This window comes from Oncorhynchus mykiss, chromosome 30 (assembly GCF_013265735.2).
Source record: "Oncorhynchus mykiss isolate Arlee chromosome 30, USDA_OmykA_1.1, whole genome shotgun sequence".
Taxonomy (NCBI): domain Eukaryota; kingdom Metazoa; phylum Chordata; class Actinopteri; order Salmoniformes; family Salmonidae; genus Oncorhynchus; species Oncorhynchus mykiss.
Genome location: NC_050570.1, coordinates 3,941,313 through 3,961,020, shown reverse-complemented (window position 1 = coordinate 3,961,020; position 19,708 = coordinate 3,941,313). Strand labels below are relative to the sequence as shown.

Genomic DNA, 19,708 nt, shown 5'->3' with positions numbered 1-19,708 from the left:
CAGTGTGTGGTTCCACAGTCTAACCCCAGAGTAGAGCTGTATCAGTGTGTGGTTCCACAGTCTAACCCCAGAGTAGAGCTGTATCAGTGTGTGGTTCCAGAGTCTGACCCCAGAGCAGGGCTGTATCAGTGTGTGATTCTAACCTGTAGCTCTGTGTGGTTCCACAGTCTGACCCCAGAGCAGGGCTGTATCAGTGTGTGGTTCTAACCTGTAGCTCTGTGTGGTTCCAGAGTCTGACCCCAGAGCAGGGCTGTATCAGTGTGTGGTTCCACAGTCTAACCCCAGAGTAGAGCTGTATCAGTGTGTGGTTCCACAGTCTAACCCCAGAGTAGAGCTGTATCAGTGTGTGGTTCCAGAGTCTGACCCCAGAGCAGGGCTGTATCAGTGTGTGGTTCTAACCTGTAGCTCTGTGTGATTCCAGAGTCTGACCCCAGAGCAGGGCTGTATCAGTGTGTGGTTCCACAGTCTAACCCCAGAGTAGAGCTGTATCAGTGTGTGGTTCCACAGTCTAACCCCAGAGCAGGGCTGTATCAGTGTGTGGTTCCAGTGTAACCCCAGAGTAGAGCTGTATCAGTGTGTGGTTCCACAGTCTAACCCCAGAGCAGGGCTGTATCAGTGTGTGGTTCCAGTGTAACCCCAGAGTAGAGCTGTATCAGTGTGTGGTTCCAGTCTAACCCCAGAGCAGGGCTGTATCAGTGTGTGGTTCCAGTGTAACCCCAGAGTAGAGCTGTATCAGTGTGTGGTTCCACAGTCTAACCCCAGAGTAGAGCTGTATCAGTGTGTGGTTCCAGTGTAACCCCAGAGTAGAGCTGTATCAGTGTGTGGTTCTAACCTGTAGCTCTGTGTGGTTCCAGAGTCTAACCCCAGAGTAGAGCTGTATCAGTGTGTGGTTCTAACCTGTAGCTCTGTGTGGTTCCACAGTCTGACCCCAGAGCAGGGCTGTATCAGTGTGTGATTCTAACCTGTAGCTCTGTGTGGTTCCAGAGTCTGACCCCAGAGCAGGGCTGTATCAGTGTGTGGTTCCACAGTCTAACCCCAGAGTAGAGCTGTATCAGTGTGTGGTTCCACAGTCTAACCCCAGAGTAGAGCTGTATCAGTGTGTGGTTCCACAGTCTAACCCCAGAGTAGAGCTGTATCAGTGTGTGGTTCCACAGTCTAACCCCAGAGTAGAGCTGTATCAGTGTGTGGTTCCAGAGTCTGACCCCAGAGCAGGGCTGTATCAGTGTGTGATTCTAACCTGTAGCTCTGTGTGGTTCCACAGTCTGACCCCAGAGCAGGGCTGTATCAGTGTGTGGTTCTAACCTGTAGCTCTGTGTGGTTCCAGAGTCTGACCCCAGAGCAGGGCTGTATCAGTGTGTGGTTCCACAGTCTAACCCCAGAGTAGAGCTGTATCAGTGTGTGGTTCCACAGTCTAACCCCAGAGTAGAGCTGTATCAGTGTGTGGTTCCAGAGTCTGACCCCAGAGCAGGGCTGTATCAGTGTGTGGTTCTAACCTGTAGCTCTGTGTGATTCCAGAGTCTGACCCCAGAGCAGGGCTGTATCAGTGTGTGGTTCCACAGTCTAACCCCAGAGTAGAGCTGTATCAGTGTGTGGTTCCACAGTCTAACCCCAGAGCAGGGCTGTATCAGTGTGTGGTTCCAGTGTAACCCCAGAGTAGAGCTGTATCAGTGTGTGGTTCCACAGTCTAACCCCAGAGCAGGGCTGTATCAGTGTGTGGTTCCAGTGTAACCCCAGAGTAGAGCTGTATCAGTGTGTGGTTCCAGTCTAACCCCAGAGCAGGGCTGTATCAGTGTGTGGTTCCAGTGTAACCCCAGAGTAGAGCTGTATCAGTGTGTGGTTCCACAGTCTAACCCCAGAGCAGGGCTGTATCAGTGTGTGGTTCCAGTGTAACCCCAGAGTAGAGCTGTATCAGTGTGTGGTTCCAGTGTAACCCCAGAGTAGAGCTGTATCAGTGTGTGGTTCTAACCTGTAGCTCTGTGTGGTTCCAGAGTCTAACCCCAGAGTAGAGCTGTATCAGTGTGTGGTTCTAACCTGTAGCTCTGTGTGGTTCCACAGTCTGACCCCAGAGCAGGGCTGTATCAGTGTGTGATTCTAACCTGTAGCTCTGTGTGGTTCCAGAGTCTGACCCCAGAGCAGGGCTGTATCAGTGTGTGGTTCCACAGTCTAACCCCAGAGTAGAGCTGTATCAGTGTGTGGTTCCACAGTCTAACCCCAGAGTAGAGCTGTATCAGTGTGTGGTTCCACAGTCTAACCCCAGAGTAGAGCTGTATCAGTGTGTGGTTCCAGAGTCTGACCCCAGAGCAGGGCTGTATCAGTGTGTGATTCTAACCTGTAGCTCTGTGTGGTTCCACAGTCTGACCCCAGAGCAGGGCTGTATCAGTGTGTGGTTCTAACCTGTAGCTCTTTGTGGTTCCAGAGTCTGACCCCAGAGCAGGGCTGTATCAGTGTGTGGTTCCACAGTCTAACCCCAGAGTAGAGCTGTATCAGTGTGTGGTTCCACAGTCTAACCCCAGAGTAGAGCTGTATCAGTGTGTGGTTCCAGAGTCTGACCCCAGAGCAGGGCTGTATCAGTGTGTGATTCTAACCTGTAGCTCTGTGTGGTTCCAGAGTCTGACCCCAGAGCAGGGCTGTATCAGTGTGTGATTCTAACCTGTAGCTCTGTTTGGTTCCAGAGTCTGACCCCAGAGCAGGGCTGTATCAGCCACAGGGTGATGCAGGGAATCATTCTGGCTCTCGTCGTCGTCATGACCTTCAGTGTCATCTCCATGTCCGTCCTGTACGTGTTGACACTGCACCACCGAGCCGACGTCTCTGAGAAGGCTGAGTATGTATGCTGTTCTCATCAGGCAGACACAGTACATTAGACGTACCTGTACATGAGATACCTCAACCATCTACACTATATGAGATACCTCAATCATATACATGAAATACCTCAATCATATACATGATATACCTCAATTATTAACACTACATGAGATACCTCAATCATATACACTACATGAGATACCTCAATCATATACATATATATACTCTCTATACTCTCTCTCTCTCTCTCTTCCTCAATCTGTCTCTCTCTCTCCCTTCTCTCTCTCTCTCTCTCTCTCCCTTCTCTCTCTCTCTCTTCCTCGCTCTCTCTTTCTGTCTCTCCTTTCTCTCTCTCTCTCTCTCTCTCTCTCTCTCCCTTCTCCCTTCTCTCTCTCTCCCTTGTCTCTCTCTCTCCCTTCTCTCTCTCCCTCTTCCTCACTGTCTTTCCCTTCCCTTCCCTTCTCTCTCTCTCTCTCTCTCTCTCTCTTTATCTCTCTCCCTTTCTCTCCTTCTCCCCCCTTTCCCCTCTCACCCTCCCATTCTCTTATCTTTGATTAATACTGTACTGTAGGTTTGTGATAAGGGCGTTTCTTTGCCTGCGTCTCAAGAGGTCATGACTAATTTCTACTGTTGACTTTTAATACTGTACTGTAGGTTGACTTGCTTGCCAGTCCAGTCTGGGACATTACAAGTAGGCCTATACAGACAAATGTACATGCAGTAGGCCTATACAGACAAATGTGCATGCAGTAGGCCTATACAGACAAATATACATGCAGTAGGCCTATACAGACAAATGTACATGCAGTAGGCCTATACAGACAAATGTACATGCAGTAGGCCTATACAGACACATTGGCATGCAGTAGGCCTATACAGACACATGTACATGCAGTAGGCCTATACAGACAAATGTACATGCAGTAGGCCTATACAGACACATGTACATGCAGTAGGCCAATACAGACAAATGTACATGCAGTAGGCCTATACAGACACATTGGCATGCAGTAGGCCTATACAGACACATGTACATGAAGTAGGCCTATACAGACACATGTGCATGCAGTAGGCCAAAACAGACACATGTACCTGCAGTAGGCTCAAACAGACAAATGTACATGCAGTAGGCCTGTACAGACAAATGTACATGCAGTAGGCCTATATAGACAAATGTACATGAAGTAGGCCTATACAGACAAATGTGCATGCAGTAGGCCTATACAGACACATATACATGCAGTAGGCCTATACAGACACATATACATGCAGTAGGCCTATACAGACACATGTGCATGCAGTAGGCCAAAACAGACACATGTACATGCAGTAGGCCTGTACAGACAAATGTACATGCAGTAGGCCTATACAGACACATATACATGCAGTAGGCCTATACAGACACATGTACATGCAGTAGACTGAAACAGACAAATGTACATGCAGTAGGCCTGTACAGACAAATGTACATGCAGTAGGCCTATACAGACACATATCCATGCAGTAGGCCTGTACAGACAAATGTGCATGCAGTAGGCCTATACAGACAAATGTACATGCAGTAGGCTGAAACAGACAAATGTACATGCAGTCGGCCTGTACAGACAAATGTACATGAAGTAGGCCTATACAGACAAATGTGCATGCAGTAGGCTGAAACAGACAAATGTACATGTAGTAGGCCTGTACAGACACATGTACATGAAGTAGGCCTATACAGACAAATGTACATGCAGTAGGCCGAAACAGACAAATGTACATGCAGTAGGCCTATACAGACACATGTACATGAAGTAGGCCTATACAGACAAATGTACATGCAGTAGGCCTATACAGACAAATGTACATGCAGTAGGCCGAAACAGACAAATGTACATGCAGTAGGCCTATACAGACAAATGTACATGCAGTAGGCCTATACAGACAAATGTACATGCAGTAGGCCTATACAGACACATGTACATGCAGTAGGCCAAAACAGACAAATGTACATGCAGTAGGCCTATACAGACACATGTGCATGCAGTAGGCCGAAACAGACAAATGCTTTGTGAAAGAATAAGGTTAGAGGTACATTTTCTGATTTCTGACTTCACATTATTTATTCAGCCCCCCCACCTGATGCTGTCTCTGCTTTTCTATTCTATTCTATTCTTTTCTATTCTATTTTTTTCTATTCTATTCGTTTCTTTTCTATTCTATTCTATTCTATTCTATTCTATTCTTTTCTATTCTATTCTATTCTATTCTATTATTTTCTATTCTATTCTATTCTCTGTGTTCTCTCTGACTGTACTGTAAAGGGGTGGCAGGTTTGCCTAGTGGTTAGAGCATTGGGCCAGTAACTGAAAGGTTGCTAAATCAAATCCCCCGAGCTGACAAGGTAAAAAAAAAATTGTCGTCCTACCCCTGAACCAGGCGGTTAAACCCACTGTTCTCCTGAACCAGGCGGTTAAACCCACTGTTCCCCTGAACCAGGCGGTTAAACCCACTGTTCCCCTGAACCAGGCAGTTAAACCCACTGTTCCCCTGAACCAGGCAGTTAACCCACTGTTCCCCTGAACCAGGCAGTTAACCCCACTGTTCCTAGACCGTCATTTGAAAATAAGAATTTGTTCTTAACTGACTTGCCTGGTTAAATTAATAAAGGTTAAAATGTTCTGACATCCCTCAGGTCCAGGTCTGCAGTGGGATCATCCAGAAGGACGGCCTCCGGTCCTCGATCCACCACCCCGACACTTCCAGGTCAGCGACACACACTGGGACACATGAATCAATGGCAGCCTACTTCATTACATTTGACAGTGTCTTGAATAACTGTCGTATCTGTTCTGTACAGATACCGTCCCGCCCTCTTCTTCACTGTCCAATCCTGCAGCTTGCTGCCCGCCTACAACTGCTACAAACAACCAATCAGCAACTGCTCTGTCGCCAAGCAACAACCAATCTACATCGGGTAAGAACACACCCTTCTGTCCTATCACACCAAACGAAAAGATTAACCCATACCTTCACTTCATTCATAACCTATAGCCCATACATAACTCATTCATAACCCATACATGACCCATTCATAACCCTTACATAACCCATACATGACCCATACATAACCCATACATGACCCATACGTAACCCTTACATGACCCATACATAACCCTTACATGACCTATACATGACCCATACATAATCCACTCATAACCCATTCATATCCAAGTCATAACCCATACATGACCCATACAAAACCCATACGTAACACATTCATAATCCACTCATAATCCATCCATAACCCATTCATAATCCACTCATAATCCACTCATAACCCATACATAACCCTTACATGACTCTTACATAACCCATATGTAACCTATATGTAACCTATACATAACCCTTACATGACCCATACGTAACCTATACATAACCCATATGTAACCTATACATGACCCATACATAACCCTTACATGACCCATACATAACTCTTTCATAACCCATATGTAACCCTTACATAACCCATACTTAACCCTTACATAACCCATATGTAACCTATACTTAACCCATACATGACTCTCACATAACCCATACATAACCCATATGTAACCTATACATAACCCTTGCATGACCCATACATGACCTGTGCATAACCCATATGTAACCTATATGTAACCCATACATAACCCATACGTAACCTATATGTAACCCATACATAACCCATACATGACCCATACATAACCCTTACATGACCCATGCATAACCCATACATAACCCTTACATAACCCATACATGACCCGTACATAACCCATACATAACCCATACATGACCCATACATAACCCATACATGACCCATACATAACCCTTACATGACCCATACATAACCCATACATGACCCATACATAACCCATACATGACCCATACATAACCCATACGTAACTTATACATAACCCATATGTAACCCATACATGACCCTTACATGACCCATGCATAACTCATACGTAACCTATATGTGACCCATACATAACCCATACATAGGCAGTGAGTAAACATTTCATAAACAACAAATATATCAACTTGCGTTCATTCATGACACCAGTCTCTCTCCTCTCTCCTGTAGAGCTGAGTAGTCTGGGCAGTATCAACAAGAAGGCCAAGTCCAGGCCTGTGGACAAGGACGGACGCTACCGGAACCGTCTCAGCCACACCTCCGCCCCCATGTACCTGTCCAAGGCGAAGAGACCTGCCCCTGCCCCTGCAGGAGACCTGGAGGTTGTAGGGGGGGCCACGAACCGGCTGCCTGGACCGGGTGGGCCTGGAGGCCAACAGACCCTGCCTCGGAGACAACGCCGGGACAACACACACAGCAACACAGAGGAGGAAGCAGGGGAAATATCATCCCCTTCCCTTATAGATCTACACATCCTGGAGACAGACCAACACATCTCATCACACAACTGTCCCCATCCTGACAGCTGCAGGTGGGTCTCCCTGTGTGGTTCTTCTTTAGACTGTATGAGTCAAATGTAGTTTCGACTGGAACGCAAAACCTTTGTGAAACACATTATATTATAGACATTTGACATAACTGGACAGTTTTGTCTCAATCTCTTCATTTCGAAGACTCAATCATGGACACTCTTACTGACGGGTGTAGCTGCTTTGCGTGATGTATTGTTGTCTCTACCTTCTTGACCTTTGTGCTGTTGTCTGGGCCCAATAATGTTTGTACCATGTTTTATTCTGCTAACATGTTGTGTCGCTACCATGCTGTGTTGTCATGTTGTGTTGCTACCATGCTGTGTTGTCATGTTGCGTTGCTACCATGTTGTGTTGCTAACATGCTGTGTTGTCATGTTGTGTTGCTACCATGTTGTGTTGCTACCATGTTGTGTTGTCATGTTGTGTTGCTACCATGTTTTATGCTGCTACCATGTTGTGTTGCTACCATATTGTGTTGCTACCATGCTGTGTTGTCATGTTGTGTTGCTAACATGCTGTGTTGTCATGTTGTGTTGCTACCATGTTGTGTTGCTACCATGTTGTGTTGCTACCATGTTGTGTTGCTACCATGTTGTTGCCATGTTGTGTTGCTACCATGTTGTTGTCATGTTGTGTTCCTACCATGTTGTGTTGCTACCATGTTGTTATCAGGTTGTGTTGCTACCATGTTGTTGTCATGTTGTGTTGTCATGTGTTGCTGCCTTGCTATGGTGTTGTCTTAGGTCTCTATGTAGTGTTGTGTTGCTGCCTTGCTATGGTGTCATCTTAGGTCTCCTATGTAGTGTTGTGTTGCTGACTTGCTATGGTGTTGTCTTAGGTCTCTATGTAGTGTTGTGATGTCTCTCTTGTCGTGATGTGTGTTTTGTCCTATATTAATATTTCATTTATTTGTATTAGTAATCCCAGCCCCCATCCCAGCAGGAGGCCTTTTGCCTTTTGGTAGGCCGTCATTGTAAATAAGAATTAGATCTTAACTGACTTGCCTGGTTAAATAAAGGTTAAATAAAAAAATTACAAATGTCAATAAAGATAAATTGCTTGTACTGTTGGGGTTTGTGTGACTGCATTACATAATGACTTTTATGTTTTATCTACAGCTATACCGTACCACTCTCCGCAATCAAGAACTCTTCCATGTCACAGATCACTCTACACATGATGTGAGTAGGCATGGTTACAGATCACTCTCCATGTGATGTGAGTAGGCATGGTTACAGATCACTCTACACATGATGTGAGTAGGCATGGTTACAGATCACTTTACACATGATGTGAGTAACCATGGTTACAGATCACTCTACACATGATGTGAGTAGCCATGGTTACAGATCACTCTACACATGATGTGAGTAGCCATGGTTACAGATCACTCTACACATGATGTGAGTAACCATGGTTACAGATCACTTTACACATGATGTGAGTAACCATGGTTACAGATCACTCTACACATGATGTGAGTAGCCATGGTTACAGATCACTCTACACATGATGTGAGTAGCCATGGTTACAGATCACTCTACACATGATGTGAGTAGCCATGGTTACAGATCACTCTACACATGATGTGAGTAGCCATGGTTACAGATCACTCTACACATGATGTGAGTAGCCATGGTTACAGATCACTCTACACATGATGTGAGTAGCCATGGCCAGACCACAGGACATAAAACAACAAAACAACTCAGCTATCTACAGTCATGATGAAGTCCATGACGGCTGCATGTGTTTACATGTAGTTGCCAAGCAGACAAACCTGTTTTTGTTACACAAAATAGGTGATTTACTAACTACACCTTTTCTATTGATCACGCGTGTAACGACTTGTCACCATCCTTCCCTCCGTCCTCAGTTCCTGTTTCTTCACAGTGTTGTAACGACTTGTCACCATCCTTCCCTCCGTCCTCAGTTCCTGTTTCTTCACAGTGTTGTAACGACTTGTCACCATCCTTCCCTCTGTCCTCAGTTCCTGTTTCTTCACAGTGTTGTAACGACATGCCACCATCCTTCCCTCTGTCCTCCGTCCTCAGTTCCTGTTTCTTCACAGTGTTGTAACGACATGCCACCATCCTTCCCTCTGTCCTCAGTTCCTGTTTCTTCACAATGTTGTAACGACATGCCACCATCCTTCCCTCTGTCCCCAGTTCCAGCGCCAGCGTGTGGGTCAGACAGTGTGGCGCCACCAGAGGACGTCTGTGTCCTGACCACACAGAGACAGAGCTTCACGCTGGAGAGAAAAAAGTCACTGAGGTACATCTATACACTTAATACAATATAACATATAAACTCAGCAAAAAGAGAAACGTCCTCTCACTGTCAACTGCGTTTATTTTCAGCAAACAAGATTCAACAACGGAGACATAAACTGAACAAGTTCCACTGACATGTGACTAACAGAAATGGAATAATGTGTCCCTGAACAAAGGGGGGGGGGGGGGGGGGGGTCAAAATCAAAAGTAACAGTCAGTATTTGTTGTGGTCACCAGCTGCATTAAGTACTGCAGTGCATCTCCTCCTCATGGACTGCACCAGATTTGCCAATTCTTGCTGTGAAATGTTACCACACTATTCCACCAAGGCACCTGCAAGTTCCCGGACATTTCTGGGGGGAATGGCCCTAGCCCTCACCCTCCGATCCAACAGGTCCCAGACTTGCTCAATGGGATTGAGATCTGGGCTCTTCGCTGGCCATGGCAGAACACTGACATTCCTGTCTTGCAGGAAATAATTCACAGAACGAGCAGTATGGCTGGTGGCATTGTCATGCTGGAGGGTCATGTCAGGATGAGTCTGCAGGAAGGGTACCACATGAGGTAGGAGAATGTCTTCCCTGTAACGCACAGCGTTGAGATTGCCTGCAATTACAACAAGCTCAGTCCGATGATGCTGTGACACACCACCCCAGACCATGACGGACCCTCCACCTCCAAATCGATCCCGCTCCAGAGTACAGGCCTTGGTGTAACGCTCATTCCTTCGACGATAAACGCGAATCCGACCATCACCCCTGGTGAGACAAAACTGTGACCTATCAGTGAAGAGCACTTTTAGCCAGTCCTGTCTGGTCCAACGACGGTGGGTTAGTGCCCATAGGCGACATTGTTGCCGGTGATGTCTGGTGAGGACCTGCCTTACAACAGACCTACAAGCCCTCAGTCTAGCCTCTCTCAGCCTATTGCGGACAGTCTGAGCACTGATGGAGGGATTGTGTGTTCCTGGTGTAACTCAGGCAGTAGTTGTTGCCATCCTGTACCTGTCCTGCAGGTGTGATGTTAGGATGTACCGATCCTGTGCAGGTGTTGTCACACGTGGTCTGCCACTGCGAGGACGATCAGCTGTCCGTCCTGTCTCCCTGTAGCGCTGTCTTAGGCGTCTCACAGTGCAGACATTGCAATTTATTGCCCTGGCCACACCTGCAGTCCTCATGCCTCCATGCAGCAGGCCTAAGGCACATTCACGCAGATTAGTAGGGACCCTGGGCATCTTTCCTTTGGTGTTTTTCAGAGTCATTAGAAAGGTCTCTTTAGTGTCCTAAGTTTTCATAACTGTGACCTTAATTGCCTACTGTCTGTAAGCTGTTAGAGTCTTAACGACTGTTCCACAGGTGCATGTTCATTAATTGTTTATGGTTCATTGACCAAGCATGGGAAACAGTGTTTAAACCCTTCACAATGAAGATCTGTGAAGATATTTGGATTTTTACTAATTATCTTTGAAAGACAGGGTCCTCTTTTTTTTGCTGAGTTCATCACTGACCAGGGTTCGGGGTTCGTTCTATTTCAACTAAGGAAGTAAACGGTAATTCCGATACTTTTCAAATGGGCTGAGTTGACGATGAGCTGTCCAATTGACCCCGACCCTGTTGTTGATGACTTTGCTTATGGAGCTACTAACTGACCTCTTGACCTCTTTCTCCTCAGGGAACAGATCACCTGTGGCCAGTATCTGTCCTGTCATTCCAGGACGTGACCTATCACTTCAGAGTGGCCGAGTCTGTGAGTATTGACTCGATTATATTTGATAATAAAAAATAAATAAAAAAAGGATTTAAAGTTGCTTCATCTTCATCTTCATCTTCTCCTGGCAGAGTGAAGTGAGGTGTGGCGCAGAGGAGGAGAATGTATCCATCACACCACCACCATACTCTGACTTCAACTTCCTCATTCAAAGCAGCTGCGCATGAGAGGAGAGGGAACTAAGCATGCAAACTTGTGTGCTTGCTTTGAATCTAGCCTATCCCCTGACTCAGGGTTTCTTAAAGGGGGGGGGGGGGGGGGGGGGGGGGGGGCTTTTGTCTACGTCCCCAGAGTCAGATGAACCCATTTTTATGTCTCTGCGTCCAGTATGAAGTTAGAGGTAGTTTTGCGAGCCAATGCTAACTAGCGTTAGCGCAATGACTGGAAGTCTACAGGAACAGCTAGCATTCTAGCTGTTCTCATATAGCTCAATGACTGGAAGTCCACAGGAACAATTTAGCGACTTTCTTCACACAGAGACATAAAACTGGTATTCACGAGTTCATCTGACTGGGGAAGTAGATAAAATCCCAACTATCCCTTTAACTACTACACCTCCTATCCCATCCCTCTCTCTCGCTCTCTCTCTGTCCCTCTCTCTCTCTCTCTCTCTCTCTCTCTCTCTTCTATCCATCCTGTCCTGTATAGAAACATATCCACCAAACTACAGCTCCTATGCACTTCATTGTATGAAACCTAGGTTTATCATAATGCTATAGTGTTATATTATGGCTTATAGATCTTTGTGTAATTTATAATATCCATTTTCCTGAACTTGTTTTGTGTCTCCTGTACACTCTAACCATTCCTTATGACTGAAAACACAAACCCTGTGTTGAATGTATGGTTTAATGCATTTGGTTCTAGTGAGAACACTGTATGTCAGCAGATGACAGGACATTAGACCTACATTCCGTTCTGGGCTGCTGTATGTCTCGACTTCCTGTCTGGATCCTCCCAGATGGCACCATAGTCAGTGGATTTGGATATACTACTGTAGAAGTTTGTCTCAAACATTATTTTGTCTATGCATTGTGGTAACGAAATCCCCCGGTTTTCTAGAAATCCCGTTTGGAAGATTCCCGCAATCAGAAGTGACGAAATCTGGAACCTTCAAAACATGATATTTGGAAAATCTGGGAATTTTGTGAAAGATACCAGAATTAAGTCTGACCTATCTGTTAGAGCAGATCAACTGTTGCCCTACGAGGTCCGGAGCCTGCTGGTTTTCTGTTCTACCTGATCATTCATTACACACACCTGGTGTCCCAGGTCTAAATCAGTCCCCGATTAGAGGGGAATCACACACCTGGTGTCCCAGGTCTAAATCAGGCCCTGATTAGAGGGGAATCACCCACCTGGTGTCCCCAGGTCTAAATCAATCCCTGATTAGAGGGTAATCACCCACCTGGTATCCCCAGGTCTAAATCAATCCCTGATTAGAGGGGAATCACCCACCTGGTGTCCCAGGTCTAAATCAGGCCCTGATTAGAGGGGAAGAATGAACAGAGTTGATTTTGAGGGTGTTAGAGAAACTGAACTAAAAAGCAGGTTTGCTCACTACCGTGAAGCTGAAACAAACTCAGCTACGGATACATTCAGAAATCTGATTTATCTATACAGATAGCTGATGATCCAGATAGCTGATGATCCAGATAGCTGATGATCCAGCTACCTGTATAGCTAAGAAATGCTAAGAAACACATTTTAATTGAAATGCATTAAATCACAGGAGTATATCAAATCTACAAGAAGTGAATGACTCAGCATGATAAGACTGGAGCATGATAAGACTGATAAGACTGGAGATGAACTCAGATAACTGGAAACGGTAGACCACTGTATACACCATAGCTACAGGACCCATATTGTCTGTCTATGGTATACACTGTCTGCTCTCAGCAGACACATTGTGTGCTCTGAAACACTGTACTGGAACCACAGAATTAGAATGACTCTGATTCTAAGATTCTATGATTCTATACACTGTACTGGAACCACAGAATTAGAATGACTCTGATTCTATGATTCTATACACTGTACTGAAACCACAGAATTAGAATGACTCTGATTCTATGATTCTATGATTCTAATTCTATACACTGTACTGGAACCACAGAATTAGAATGACTCTGATTCTATGATTCTAATTCTATACACTGTACTGGAACCACAGAATTAGAATGACTCTGATTCTATGATTCTAATTCTATACACTGTACTGGAACCACAGAATTAGAATGACTCTGATTCTAAGATTCTATGATTCTAATTCTATACACTGTACTGGAACCACAGAATTAGAATGACTCTGATTCTATGATTCTATGATTCTATACACTGTACTGGAACCACAGAATTAGAATGACTCTGATTCTATGATTCTATGATTCTATGATTCTAATTCTATACACTGTACTGGAACCACAGAATTAGAATGACTCTGATTCTATGATTCTATGATTCTATACACTGTACTGGAACCACAGAGTTAGAATGACTCTGATTCTATGATTCTAATTCTATACACTGTACGGTGACATTGGTATGCGCTGTATACTGTAGAATCCCAGCAGCTGATAACGGCATTGATCAGGTCCAACAAGGGACGATATGTTACAAGAACACTGGACATTTTCACACTGTATCTTGCCCACTGGATTTAATAATACTTAACCACTAGCCAAATACAATGTGTGTTTAAGAAGTACTTTCTTAGCTATATATTTTCTGTTTTATTTTGTTTGAATGGTAGAAGATCAGAGATGACTTTCTGCTCTGGATCGTGATGTTGATAGTCTCTCCAGACATGTTGATAGTCTCTCCCGTAGTCTCTCCAGACATCTGCTTTGCCTCCCACAATTTTCAAATGCTCCAACTTAGGGTCTGGTTTTCAAGACTAGACAACACAAGTATTGACATCTGAACTGCGTTTTTTTTAAACCGCTGGTGCCTTATCTTTCTCTATAAAACAGGAAGGCTGTCATCTTATCTCCAGACAGAAGCAGCTCATGGACTTGATTGAATGCTGTTCATGTCTGAGCCTATAGAGGCATCCATTTTGTGATCTGGGTCTTGTATAACCGAACAAGAAAGAAAGGGTTACCAGAGGTTACTCTAACACCTTCCTGAATGAGTCCAGAGGTCACTCTACAACCTTCCTGAATGAGTCCAGAAGTCACTCTAACATTCTCCTGAATGAGTCCAGATGTCACTCTAACATTCTCCTGAATGAGTCCAGAGGTCACTCTAACATTCTCCTGAATGAGTCCAGAGGTCACTAACATTCTCCTGAATGAGTCCAGAGGTCACTCTAACATTCTCCTGAATGAGTCCAGAGGTCACTAACATTCTCCTGAATGAGTCCAGAGGTCACTCTAACACCTTCCTGAATGAGTCCAGAGGTCACTCTAACATTCTCCTGAATGAGTCCAGAGGTCACTAACATTCTCCTGAATGAGTCCAGAGGTCACTCTAACACCTTCCTGAATGAGTCCAGAGGTCACTCTAACACCTTCCTGAATGAGTCCAGAGGTCACTCTAACACCTTCCTGAATGAGTCCAGAGGTCACACTAACACCTTCCTGAATGAGTCCAGAGGTCACTCTAACACCTTCCTGAATGAGTCCAGAGGTCACTATAACACCTTCCTGAATGAGTCCAGAGGTCACTCTAACACCTTCCTGAATGAGTCCAGAGGTCACTCTAACACCTTCCTGAATGAGTCCAGAGGTCACTCTAACACCTTCCTGAATGAGTCCAGAGGTCACTCTAACACCTTCCTGAATTAGTCCAGAGGTCACTCTAACACCTTTCTGAATGAGTCCAGAGGTCACTCTAACACCTTCCTGAATGAGTCCAGAGGTCACTCTAACACCTTCCTGAATGAGTCCAGAGGTCACTCTAACACCTTCCTGAATGAGTCCAGAGGTCACTCTAACACCTTCCTGAATGAGTTCAGAGGTCACTCTAACACCTTTCTGAATGAGTTCAGAGGTCACTCTAACACCTTCCTGAATTAGTCCAGAGGTCACACTAACACCTTCCTGAATGAGTTCAGAGGTCACTAACACCTTCCTGAATGAGTCCAGAGGTCACACTAACACCTTCCTGAATGAGTTCAGAGGTCACTCTAACACCTTCCTGAATGAGTTCAGAGGTCACTCTAACACCTTCCTGAATGAGTCCAGAGGTCACACTAACACCTTCCTGAATGAGTCCAGAGGTCACACTAACACCTTCCTGAATGAGTCCAGAGGTCACTCTAACACCTTCCTGAATGAGTCCAGAGGTCACTCTAACACCTTCCTGAATGAGTTCAGAGGTCACTAACACCTTCCTGAATGAGTCCAGAGGTCACTAACACCTTCCTGAATGAGTCCAGAGGTCACTCTAACACCTTCCTGAATGAGTTCAGAGGTCACTCTAACACCTTCCTGAATGAGTTCAGAGGTCACTCTAACACCTTCCTGAATGAGTCCAGAGGTCACTCTAACACCTTCCTGAATGAGTCCAGAGGTCACTCTAACACCTTCCTGAATGAGTCCAGAGGTCACTCTAACACCTTCCTGAATGAGTCCAGAGGTCACTCTAACACCTTCCTGAATGAGTTCAGAGGTCACTCTAACACCTTCCTGAATGAGTCCAGAGGTCACACTAACACCTTCCTGAATGAGTCCAGAGGTCACTCTAACACCTTCCTGAATGAGTCCAGAGGTCACACTAACACCTTCCTGAATGAGTCCAGAGGTCACTCTAACACCTTCCTGAATGAGTCCAGAGGTCACTCTAACACCTTCCTGAATGAGTCCAGAGGTCACTCTAACACCTTCCTGAATGAGTTCAGAGGTCACTCTAACACCTTCCTGAATGAGTCCAGAGGTCACTCTAACACCTTCCTGAATGAGTCCAGAGGTCACACTAACACCTTCCTGAATGAGTCCAGAGGTCACTCTAACACCTTCCTGAATGAGTCCAGAGGTCACTCTAACACCTTCCTGAATTAGTCCAGAGGTCACTCTAACACCTTCCTGAATGAGTCCAGAGGTCACTCTAACACCTTCCTGAATGAGTTCAGAGGTCACTCTAACACCTTCCTGAATGAGTCCAGAGGTCACTCTAACACCTTCCTGAATGAGTCCAGAGGTCACACTAACACCTTCCTGAATGAGTCCAGAGGTCACTCTAACACCTTCCTGAATGAGTCCAGAGGTCACTAACACCTTCCTGAATGAGTCCAGAGGTCACTCTAACACCTTCCTGAATGAGTCCAGAGGTCACTCTAACACCTTCCTGAATGAGTCCAGAGGTCACTCTAACACCTTCCTGAATGAGTTCAGAGGTCACTCTAACACCTTCCTGAATGAGTCCAGAGGTCACTCTAACACCTTCCTGAATGAGTTATAGATGTTAAACACTGGACTATAATATTATTCTGGCCTTTGCATTGATTGCTCTAAATCTGTGTAACACTTTTTGTCTTCCCCTCTCTGACGGGAAACAACACCCTGTCCCCGAAGTCATGTTTATATCCTCCTCTGGAAAGAGTTTTTCATTATTGTTATTGAGTTATTGTCTTTCCCTTTACTCACTGACCACTCCCCTCTTTGATATACTATCGACCATGTTCCTCATATGTCGTAACTATACACTACTTATTATATACATGTGTGATGAAGGACCCTTTGGACATCTGGTATCTGAATGCCTCAAGTTAACAAAGTATTCTGATACTGTGATCAGGTGTATTGAACACAGGTGTATTGAACACAGTCCTTCTAAGATCAGGTGTGTTGAAACAGGTGTATTGAACACAGTCCTTCTAAGATCAGGTGTGTTGAAACAGGTGTATTGAACACAGTCCTTCTAAGATCAGGTGTGTTGAAACAGGTGTATTGAACACAGTCCTTCTAAGATCAGGTGTGTTGAAACAGGTGTATTCACAGTCCTTCTAAGATCAGGTGTGTTGAAACAGGTGTATTGAACACAGTCCTTCTAAGATCAGGTGTGTTGAAACAGGTGTATTCACAGTCCTTCTAAGATCAGGTGTGTTGAAACAGGTGTATTGAACACAGTCCTTCTAAGATCAGGTGTGTTGAAACAGGTGTATTCACAGTCCTTCTAAGATCAGGTGTGTTGAAACAGGTGTATTGAACACAGTCCTTCTAAGATCAGGTGTGTTGAAACAGGTGTATTGAACACAGTCCTTCTAAGATCAGGTGTGTTGAAACAGGTGTATTCACAGTCCTTCTAAGATCAGGTGTGTTGAAACAGGTGTATTCACAGTCCTTCTAAGATCAGGTGTGTTGAAACAGGTGTATTGAACACAGTCCCTCTAAGATCAGGTGTGTTGAAACAGGTGTATTGAACACAGTCCTTCTAAGATCAGGTGTGTTGAAACAGGTGTATTGAACACAGTCCTTCTAAGATCAGGTGTGTTGAAGTTCTCACCTGACCTGTTGTGTCATGAGAAATATAAATAATAAAAAACATAATCAAATGAATATATTTCGTTGAACATGACAAAATATAAAGACATTGTACTATACTGTATTACCAATGTGATGTTGACATACATGAGTACAGTGTAATATTTTAGCTTATTTATAATGCACCAGCCAGCCTTTACAGTAAAACCAGCATATAGCATTGTATATATCAACTGATTTATGCTCTCTTGGGTGGTTCCATCTGGTTCCAAATGGTTCCAACTGGTTTCAAATGGTTCCAACTGGTTTCAAATGGTTCCAGCTGGTTTCAAATGGTTCCAACTGGTTTCAAATGGTTCCAACTGGTTTCAAATGGTTCCAACTGGTTCCAAATGGTTCCAAATGGTTCCAACTGGTTTCAAATGGTTCCAACTGGTTCCAAATGGTTCCAAATGGTTCCATCTGGTTTCAAATGGTTCCAAATGGTTCCAAATGGTTCCAACTGGTTTCAAATGGTTCCAAATGGTTCCAACTGGTTTCAAATGGTTCCAACTGGTTCCAAATGGTTCCAAATGGTTCCATCTGGTTTCAAATGGTTCCAAATGGTTCCAAATGGTTCCAACTGGTTTCAAATGGTTCCAAATGGTTCCAACTGGTTCCAAATGGTTCCAAATGGTTCCAACTGGTTTCAAATGGTTCCAACTGGTTCTAAATGGTTCCAAATGGTTCCATCTGGTTTCAAATGGTTCCAAATGGTTCCAAATGGTTCCACCTGTTTTCAAATGGTTTAGAAATTCATTAAATGTTACTGTGTAGCTTCATTTTGTAACAATGTATGCTCCTTTTTATGTTATTTTAGTTATATCATTATAATGTTGACTGTTGTTACTCTATCCTTGTTGTTGTTATATTATTCATATGTAAACATTGTTATGCTATATTATGAAACTCTGTGCCAATCAAAATCGCTAGTCGGCTTTTACCTGTCTCACTGGATAAGAAAACACACACACACACACAGAGAGAGAGAGAGAGAGAGAGAGAGAGAGAGAGAGAGAGAGAGAGAGAGAGAGAGAGAGAGAGAGAGAGTAGAGAATTGAAGGAGTTTGTCTGGTGGGAGTCCGTGATGTCATCGGGCTCCGTCTTGCTTGAGAAACAGCAGAGACCTAAAGAGGAAAGGCCATCCTGTGTCACACCCTGTCACACCTGGACCACCGATTGAGATGTGGCTTTTGTTAAGGAAATCAGGTGTTAAATGACACTTTAAATCTTTACTTCATTTTTTAAAAATACATTTATCTTATTACTCTAATTCTTATGGCTTAAAGCCCTTCAGAGCACTAAAATACTTAATGAAAACATAAATACCCCTCCTTCATTCACCTCTATACTATTCCTGTTCCTGCTTTTAAAGTCCTCCCTATAAATGTGTGATTTTTAGTCTTACCTCTTACTTTGTTTTTAATACACGATCATTACATTTATTTTGGAACCTTTGCTGTTTTGTATTTTTTGTGTTAAAGATGTTGTCATAATATGAATGCAGTGAATAAAATATTGATTGAAAACAAAATGTGTATTTTGGTTGGTTGATGGGATGGCCATGGGGCCATGGGGAGTTTAGGTCTACATATTTTATTGTAGAAGAGAGAGAGAGAGACAGAGAGAGACAGAGAGACAGATAGAGAGAGACAGAGAGAGAGGGTGAGAGAGAGACAGAGAGAGAGAGAGAGAGAGAGAGAGGAAGAGGCTGAAATGAGATCAAACAGACCCACAAAGAAATTGAAAACAAATCAAACATTGATCAACTCTGTTGGGCAACAGAGTCAATCTGTTGGGCAAAATATCGCAGTGCGCCATCACAGCAGCAAGATTTGTGGCCCGTTGCCTTGAGAGAAGGGAAACCAGTGGAGAACAAACAAGACAACCTATATTTATCTGTTAATTTATTTTCCCTTTCATACT

The 19,708-nt window shown here is 44.4% G+C and overlaps 3 protein-coding genes across 16 annotated transcripts in view; 2 read left to right on the top strand and 1 right to left on the bottom strand.

Moving 5' to 3' along the window:
- LOC110520937 (transmembrane protein 80) overlaps positions 1 to 2,788 on the bottom strand; it is a 114,439-nt gene extending 111,651 nt beyond the window's left edge. The window contains exon 1 of the mRNA XM_036968530.1: positions 2,651 to 2,788. The gene's annotated coding sequence lies outside the window, so the exon portion shown is untranslated. The remainder of the gene's footprint in view (positions 1 to 2,650) is intronic.
- Positions 1 to 11,562, top strand: part of LOC110515904 (myelin regulatory factor-like) — a 110,282-nt gene extending 98,720 nt beyond the window's left edge. For 5 of the 6 annotated variants that reach the window (XM_036968500.1, XM_036968502.1, XM_036968501.1 and 2 more), the window contains exons 17-24: positions 2,673 to 2,824; positions 5,483 to 5,553; positions 5,648 to 5,764; positions 6,914 to 7,274; positions 8,394 to 8,456; positions 9,444 to 9,549; positions 11,220 to 11,294; positions 11,387 to 11,562. In XM_036968500.1, the coding sequence (XP_036824395.1) occupies positions 2,673 to 2,824; positions 5,483 to 5,553; positions 5,648 to 5,764; positions 6,914 to 7,274; positions 8,394 to 8,456; positions 9,444 to 9,549; positions 11,220 to 11,294; positions 11,387 to 11,482 (1,041 nt within the window). In that variant the 3' untranslated portion in view covers positions 11,483 to 11,562. The remainder of the gene's footprint in view (positions 1 to 2,672; positions 2,825 to 5,482; positions 5,554 to 5,647; positions 5,765 to 6,913; positions 7,275 to 8,393; positions 8,457 to 9,443; positions 9,550 to 11,219; positions 11,295 to 11,386) is intronic. The other variant, XM_036968503.1, reaches the window with a different exon arrangement.
- A 1,156-nt stretch (positions 11,563 to 12,718) lies between these two features.
- LOC118945787 (filaggrin-2-like) lies at positions 12,719 to 19,316 on the top strand. 9 transcript variants are annotated; one of them, XM_036968901.1, is made up of 3 exons: positions 12,719 to 14,459; positions 14,687 to 14,719; positions 14,784 to 19,316. In XM_036968901.1, exon 3 carries the CDS (start codon positions 15,659 to 15,661, stop codon positions 16,319 to 16,321), a length of 663 nt encoding a protein of 220 aa, XP_036824796.1. In that variant the 5' UTR covers positions 12,719 to 14,459; positions 14,687 to 14,719; positions 14,784 to 15,658; the 3' UTR covers positions 16,322 to 19,316. The 9 variants fall into 9 exon arrangements, 6 of the variants coding, with proteins under 6 accessions (XP_036824796.1, XP_036824795.1, XP_036824791.1 ...); XR_005040895.1 differs by having other exon boundaries at positions 12,719 to 17,072; positions 17,117 to 19,316; XR_005040893.1 differs by having other exon boundaries at positions 12,719 to 17,588; positions 17,718 to 19,316.
- The last annotated feature ends 392 nt before the right edge of the window (positions 19,317 to 19,708 follow it).